The sequence below is a fragment of the Littorina saxatilis genome, linkage group LG15 (assembly GCF_037325665.1).
Source record: "Littorina saxatilis isolate snail1 linkage group LG15, US_GU_Lsax_2.0, whole genome shotgun sequence".
NCBI classification, from domain to species: Eukaryota; Metazoa; Mollusca; class Gastropoda; order Littorinimorpha; family Littorinidae; genus Littorina; species Littorina saxatilis.
The window spans coordinates 40768361-40775860 of record NC_090259.1 but is presented as its reverse complement, the minus strand read 5'-3'; the positions used below and the strand labels follow the sequence as shown (position 1 = coordinate 40775860).

Genomic DNA, 7500 nt, shown 5'->3' with positions numbered 1-7500 from the left:
GGTGTCGTGTAATTTTTAAATTTAGAAAGAAATTGTTATGTAAGACACTTTCAAGCGAGCTATCTTTCGCGGATGTACTTACTGTGCAAACAACTCTAAATATGGCAAAAGTGTCACGTGATAATCAGCTTTGTCACGTGATCATAACAAAATGGCTACGGAGCGGACGATTTTTTCTGTAACCAGTTGGGAGTGATGCAACAATATCACGGTCTCTTTCCCACAGAAGGCTCAAAATTTCGACTTGTTTTGACCTTAGAACGATGTCTTTATCATAACTGTGAAGAACAGAACGGAGATCAATGTCGAAGTCGGCCATTCTACAATCACATTCGTCTTTCGTTTGTTATCAGAAACATTAGCGAAAAACATATTGGGGATAACTCTGTATTCTTGTTTTGATAGATTTCCCTTTAATGCGCGTAGTAATGATCCATCCTGTCAGAGAGACACTGAGCGAGAGTGTGGACGGATGATTATCAGAATGCTTCGAAGAGGTGATTGGCTGTCTGATGCCTTGCCAAGTGAATATTGGTTGTTTATGACCAGACTTTTTTCTCCGTTACAACACGTCTTACCACGCTAAGTTCAAGATGCAAAAGGAAGTTGGGAGACTTACCTCCCTTGACTTATCCTCGGTGTGACTTTCTACAGAAAAGCGACCAAATGATTATTTCCGACTGTCTTACTAGTTACAGTACGTCTTACGGAGGTGTCAGCCGAACCAGGTCATAACCAAATTTAAGTAAAGACTTAAATTGTTTTATCATGCCACATGAGCCAGCCAAGGACATTTTCCAAATCTAGTTTGTGTGTCCAACTTTCGTTCTTTCTTTCTGTCTGTTTGTCTGTCTGTTTATTTTTCGTCTTTCTTTTTCTCTTTCTTTCTTTTTTGATTTAATTCAACCACAACCACCAAGCCCCTTTCCCTCCTTTCCTCCTATCGTCCCTCCCCCCCCCCCACCCCCCCCCCCCCCCCGACCTTTTAATCACTAATTCACCCTGTTGGACTCCTCAAGGTGAAGGCTCTTTTTACTTCCACTGGTGATATGCAGAGTGGCTTCCCTTGACTCTGAGGTCACGTAACTCACCTCGTATGTAAACACAGTATGGCGCGAACAATCGGATTTAACCACGATCGTTATTTGCCTTATTCTTTCGAATGGTATCATCACACATTCAAATCAGGTGTAGGTTTTGCTGACTGTTTGCAAAGAAATAAATATCGTCAAAAATACTTGTCATTCAACTCTAAAACAATCGACTTTCTGGGTCAAGGAAACGGGTCAATCCGGGATTTAACGCTACTGTCGTGACCGTGTGTGTGTGTTTGGTTTAATCCCTTGAATAAACTGTACAACTTTCGGAGTTTACTTTTACATCGGTGCATGTCATACATAAATGCGGATTACATAAGTATATCGTGCACTTAGCTGTGCTCAAATTTGGTAATGATTGTACCTGAGATTATTGTAATATAACGCTTTTACCACTTAATGTATGCGGTTTTTTCTTGTACGGCTTCGAAAATCCTGGATAACATTCCTCATACATGTTTTAAAGTGATATATTATGATATATTAATATTTTCCATTCATTTGTCTAAACAGTAAAATGTATTATTTATCATATGCAAGGCCAAAAATGTCAACGACGATCACATTCAAAATCAAAGTGTTTAAAAGAAAATCATATCCGACTACTCCCAGATAAAAATCAAAAAGAAATGTTTATGATAAGGTGACCTCCGTTTTGTTTCCAGGGATGTCCGCATATTGCTTGAAGGAACCTATGCACACAATTTGAAATGAATCTGATCCGCGATTTGAATACACTGGTATGTCTCAAAGGCACAGTAAGCCTCTCGTAAACCATCACTGAGCTCCCCGAGCCTCTTCATACAGTGCAAGCATGCTTCCATTTGAACGCTCACCGAACGGGAACATCCTGGCTGCTTTCTGTCGAGCGTGAGACATTTTCAAAGAATGTATTTTCGTGGACTATCCGAACGGACAATCAGGCGCCTCGTTTTGATGCTAGACCTAACTTTTAAAATCTAAATAGTAAATTGACAGCTTGTTACACAAGCCTTCTTAAATCATAAAAGAATTCTTTTTTCATCAAGACAAGATCAGTACAATTCGAAGTTTTGAAAGATTGAAAAAAGAAAAGTCCGAAAACGTGTCACGCAAAACGTCTTTTTCGTAGCAGACGACGGTTCTGCATGGCGCCAGTTCCTCTGAACGGTCAACCTCCACCGCTCTAGTTCGTGTTACTCGCAGCCGTTTGTTGCGTTTAGATTCAGAGGTACACAATAACGTGCTATTGCAGATAAGCGCTTAGAACTGTACCCACGGAATACGCGCTATATAAGCTTCATATTGATTGATTGAGATAAACTTACAGCGAGTCGCATTGAAATCACAAACTGACGACTAAATTGTCAAAAAAAGGAAACTGGATCACACGGGTTCGCGATGGCTCAGGGGTAAGACAAACCACACAAAAATAAATTCTTTGAAAATTGCTCGCTCTTTACGTAGGGCACCTAGGATGTTTTCTAGCGGTGAGTGTTTAAATGTGTGTAAAAGCCTGACAGTGTCTGTAATGGTTTACGGGAGGCTGACTGTGCCTTTAAGTTGCGGTAAACAAACCGGACACTCAGCCCCGCATGGACTTCTCCAGCCTGGGAAGTAGGACAATAGTATCTGGGGACTTATGTTCCTAGAACACAAAGTCCAGGGACACAATGTCCTAGGAACTAAAGTGCTCCGGACTTTCAAACAGCCATGGCAGACACTCCCCCCCCCCCTTTCCGATATCAATTCGTTTATTGATGTGTGCTCAGATCATAAATAAGAAATACATTTTAAACATGTGAACCTAAATCAACCACAGCCACCAACAGTTATCCTTCCCTCCTATCGCCCCCCCCCCCCCCCTCACTTTGACTTTTGTCCGTATGTGTGTTTGTGTGTGTGTGTATGTGTGTGTGTGTGTGTGTGTGTGTGTGTGTGTGTGTTGTGTGTGTGTGTGTGTGTGTGTATGTGTGTGTGTGTGAGTGTGTCCGTACCGGTGTGTGTGTGTGTGTGTGTGTGTGTGTGTGTGTATGTGTGTGTGTATGTGTGTGTGTGTGTGTGTGTGTGTGTGTATGTGTGTGTGTGTGTGAGTGTGTCCGTACCGGTGTGTGTGTGTGTGTGTGTGTGTGCGTGTGTGTCCAAGTGTGTCCAAGTGTGTCCAAGTGTAGGGATAGACATATCTCATGTAAAATCTTGGCCAGACCTGAGATAGGGGGGGGGGGGGGGAATAAAATTGTTAGCATTGCGTCTTTCAAGGTTGATGCACTTGAAATGTGTTTAGGTCGACAATGTCAGTATTTTGACAATTCAAAATCTTGACAATTGAGCCACCTGTTGATGAATATTCATGAAGGCAGCACTCGAACTCTCCCTCTGTGGGGTGACTCCTACCCGTGTATAAAGCGGGTAGATCCACCCGGGGTCCTCAGACCTTGTCTCACGTACAACAGAACTCCTCACGCGTCAGTTCCATCTTCTGAAACGCTCTAGCTCCAAACTAAGAACAGGTAAATATGTGCCATATGTTTCTTTAACTTCATTGCTGATAAAAACATATATTGATTTCTAGTTAAACAGGTATAGCACATTACTTGTGTTATGTTTTTTGCTGTGTTAATTCGTTGTGAAAAAGTAAGAAAAAAACTAAAACTTTGAAAAAGACAAAACAGAAAAAGATGTATTTTTCGTAGTCAAGGCTAGATTTCTTTTGTTTATTGAATTGTGTTGTTGCTTACACGGAAGCAAGACAGTATTTTTTACAAAAACATTTTTAAAAAATTGACATTGTTTGTTACCAACGTGAGAGTAGATAACAGCAGGGGTTTTTTTTGTACATTAATACTTTTTTCTTTTTTTTTACCTATTTGAAAAAGTTTGCTGTAGATTTTTTTTTCTACAAAGAAGAATAGTATCTTTGTTTTATTACACTAAAGTTTTGTTCACGTTGGTGTTTTTATCTCCTCGATTCTAAAAATGTTTTTATTTCTGTTTCTCTTTTTTTTTCTTCTGCAAAATTATGATGCTGCTTTCTCAATTCGGACAAAATCACTTACAGTTGCATTTCATTCTCTTCAATACCATTTTTATTCTCAATTTTAAATGTTAGCAGTCTGTCTGTTTTTAAGCATTTGATAATCAACACACTTAATAATGTTAATTCCTCTCATTAGAATTGATCATTCAGTAACTGCACCCAGTGCTGATTAGCACAAACACTCATGAAGTACATCGTATGTGTATACATTCCGGCAAGGGTTTGATATGTATACTTCAAGTCTTAACCTTAAAAATACCAGAATATATTCCGAAGATCTCGTAACTTTTTAACTGTGTAATTACTGTGATGTATGTTTTGAGCTGATGTAGGACCCCCCGCGGGTTAGGGGGAAGAATTTACCCGATGCTCCCCAGCATGTCGTGTACACTACATTGGGGTGTGCACGTTAAAGATCCCACGGTTGACAAAAGGGTCTTTCCTGGCAAAATTGTATAGGCATAGATAAAAATGTCCACCAAATACCCGTTTGACTTGGAATAAAGGCCGTGAAAGGTGAATGCTCGCCTAATAGGCTACTGAGCTTTACTGGCCGATGTGAATGCGTTATATATTGTGTGTAAAAAATGTCTGTTTGTCTGTCTGTCTGTAAAAAAATTCCATTTCAAACGGCAGAAATTAATATGTAAGCGCCTAGGGCTATATCTAGATTAGGCGCATAAAAATGATCACAATAATAATAATAATAATAATAATGTCGTAAGAGGCGACTAACGGATTCTGTTTCTCCTTTTACCCTTGTTAAGTGTTTCTTGTATGGAATATAGTCAATTTTTGTAAAGATTTTAGTCAAGCAGTATGTAAGAAATGTTAAGTCCTTTGTGCTGGAAACTTGCATTCTCCCAGTAAGGTAATACATTGTACTACGTTGCAAGCCCCTGGAGCAAATTTTTGATTAGTGCTTTTGTGAACAAGAAACAATTGACAAGTGGCTCTATCCCATCTCCCCCCTTTCCCCGTCGCGATATAACCTTCGTGGTTGAAAACGACGTTAAACACCAAATAAAGAAAGAAATAAAGAAAGAAAGCTGATGTAGGACCAACTGATCTTAGCAAAACCTGAAACTAACGGGTAACGCCTATTGTACAGGTATGTGTAAGCGCGATACCTCAAACGGTGATCTCATACGCCGTTTCAAGTTTGGTGATTTTGAGCTAAGTTGCACGAAGCCAAAGTGGGTGCCACCCAAAAGGGTGCTACGCAGCCACAGTGTTTGATTGTTTGAATTTGAGATTTGTTGCAATTTCAACCAATCATACCCCTTGGTTTGTTCCGACCAAATTGGCAAGCAACCATTTTTGCTTCGTGCACTTCAGCTCAGGGCCGGGGGGCGTGAGAGAGTTAGTAACCGGGTTGAAGTCAGCCGTGGTGTTGGATTGGTTCAAATTGAGATTTGTTGTGATGTCAACCAATCAGACCCCGTGGTTTGTTCTCACCCGTCTGGATGGCACCCTATTTCGCTTCGTGCACCGCAGCCCCTGATAACTTCCACAACTTTGTCCGTTCACACAGCTCTGCGACCTAATACCCCGTTCACACATAGACGCCGCTTCTACTACGATGGAAAAGTGGCCGAGAGCCTGGCCAATCGTGGGCCAAACGTGAGCGTCGTTTGGTCGGGGAGGGATCTGCTAGGTCGGGAAGCTATACGCTCTTCCCATGCTTATTTTGAACTGCACAAAACAAGCGTAGCCGGGTGGCGGCGCAGTATAGTCGTGATATAGTTTTCAGGATTTTGACGGCGATATGCCCCGATTTGATACCTAATTCAGATTGGGGATGATCGTAAGGACGAAGACCATGCCGATTACCCCGATCATCCCTGATCTGAAAAAGTTATCAAATCGGGGCATATGTCCACGACCCGGCTACACTTATTTTGTGCACGTGGGGAGAGCATGCAGCTTCTCGACCTAGAATATCCCACCCCGACCTAGAATATCCCACCCCGACCTAGAATATCCCACCCCGACCTAGAATATCCCACCCCGACCTAGAATATCCCACCCCGACCTAGAATATCCCACCCCGACCTAGAATATCCCACCCCGACCTAGAATATCCCACCCCGACCTAGAATATCCCACCCCGACCTAGAATATCCCACCCCGACCAAACCACGCTCATAGAGATCCTCCCACGTTTGGCCCACGATTGGCCAATTGGCCACGCTCTCCAACACTTTTCCATCGTAGTAGAAGCGGCGTCTATGTGTGACAGGTATTAACTGTGCCCTTAACTGTTATTTGTGTGTGTGTGTGTGTGTGTGTGTGTGTGTGTGTGTGTGTGTGTGTGTGTGTGTGTGTGTGTGTGTGCAGATTGTTGGATCAACTGACCATGAGGGGACTGTTGCTACTAGCTCTGGTGGCTTTGGTCATCGCCACTGCCGAGGCTTCCCAGTGAGGATACATGTTTGTCTGTCTGTCTATCTACATGTCATCATTCTTCTCGCATAATTCTCTCTCTCTCTCTCTCTCTCTCTCTCTCTCTCTCTCTCTCTCTCTCTCTCTCTCGTTCTCTCTCTCTCTCTCTCTCTCTCTCTCTCTCTCTCAGTCTATCACTCTCTCTCTCTCTATCTATCTCTCTCTCTCTTTTTCTTTCTCTCTATCTCTCTCTCTATCTCTCTCTCTCTCTCAGTCTATCACTCTCCTCTCTCTATATATATATAAATATATATATATTTGTTCTCTATCTCTCCCTTTTCTCAAACACAGCTTATACTTTCTCTCACCATCTATCTCTCTCTCTCTCTCTCTCTCTCTCTCTCTTTCTCTCGCCCTCTCTCTCTCTCTCAGTCTCTCTCTCTCCTCTCTCTCTCTCTCTCTCTCTCTCTCTCTTTCTCTCTCAGTCTATCACTCTCTCTATCTCTCTCTCTCTCTCTCTCTCTCTCTCTCTCTCTCTCTATCTCTCTCTCTCTCTCTCTCTCTCTCTCTCTCTCTCTCTCTCTCTCTCTCTCTCTCTCTCTCTCTCTCTCTCTCCCTCTCTCTCAGTCTATTCTTGAGTGTCTAACCCTCAATGTCATGACTTGTATTAAAAACATATTTGTTTGTGGTATATAGTTATAATACAGTTGAATTGTCTTTCTTGGAGATAAGCAAAGAAAGGAAATTGCCATAACGAAATTTAATTTTAGGTTGAACCTACAAAATGAATTTCCCGGATAATATTTCAGTTACTGTGGTCGTACAACCTCTGCTGTCATAAAACGGCAGTGATAAGAAATGTGAAATGAAACAACAACAACAACAGACAATAAGAAGATTTGAATTAACAAACGACTTTCATCCTACATCATCAACATCATCAACAACAACAACACCAACAACACCAACAACAACAACAACAACAACAATAACAACAAATGA

At 41.7% G+C, this 7500-nt stretch overlaps 1 protein-coding gene across 1 annotated transcript in view; it reads left to right on the top strand.

Annotated features, from left to right (window-relative positions):
• The window catches only part of LOC138948329 (SCO-spondin-like), an 82443-nt gene that overhangs the window by 38009 nt on the left and 36934 nt on the right, over window positions 1–7500 (top strand). Inside the window, exon 18 of the mRNA XM_070319839.1 lies at window positions 6454–6534. Coding sequence (XP_070175940.1) covers window positions 6454–6534 — 81 coding nt within the window. The remainder of the gene's footprint in view (window positions 1–6453; window positions 6535–7500) is intronic.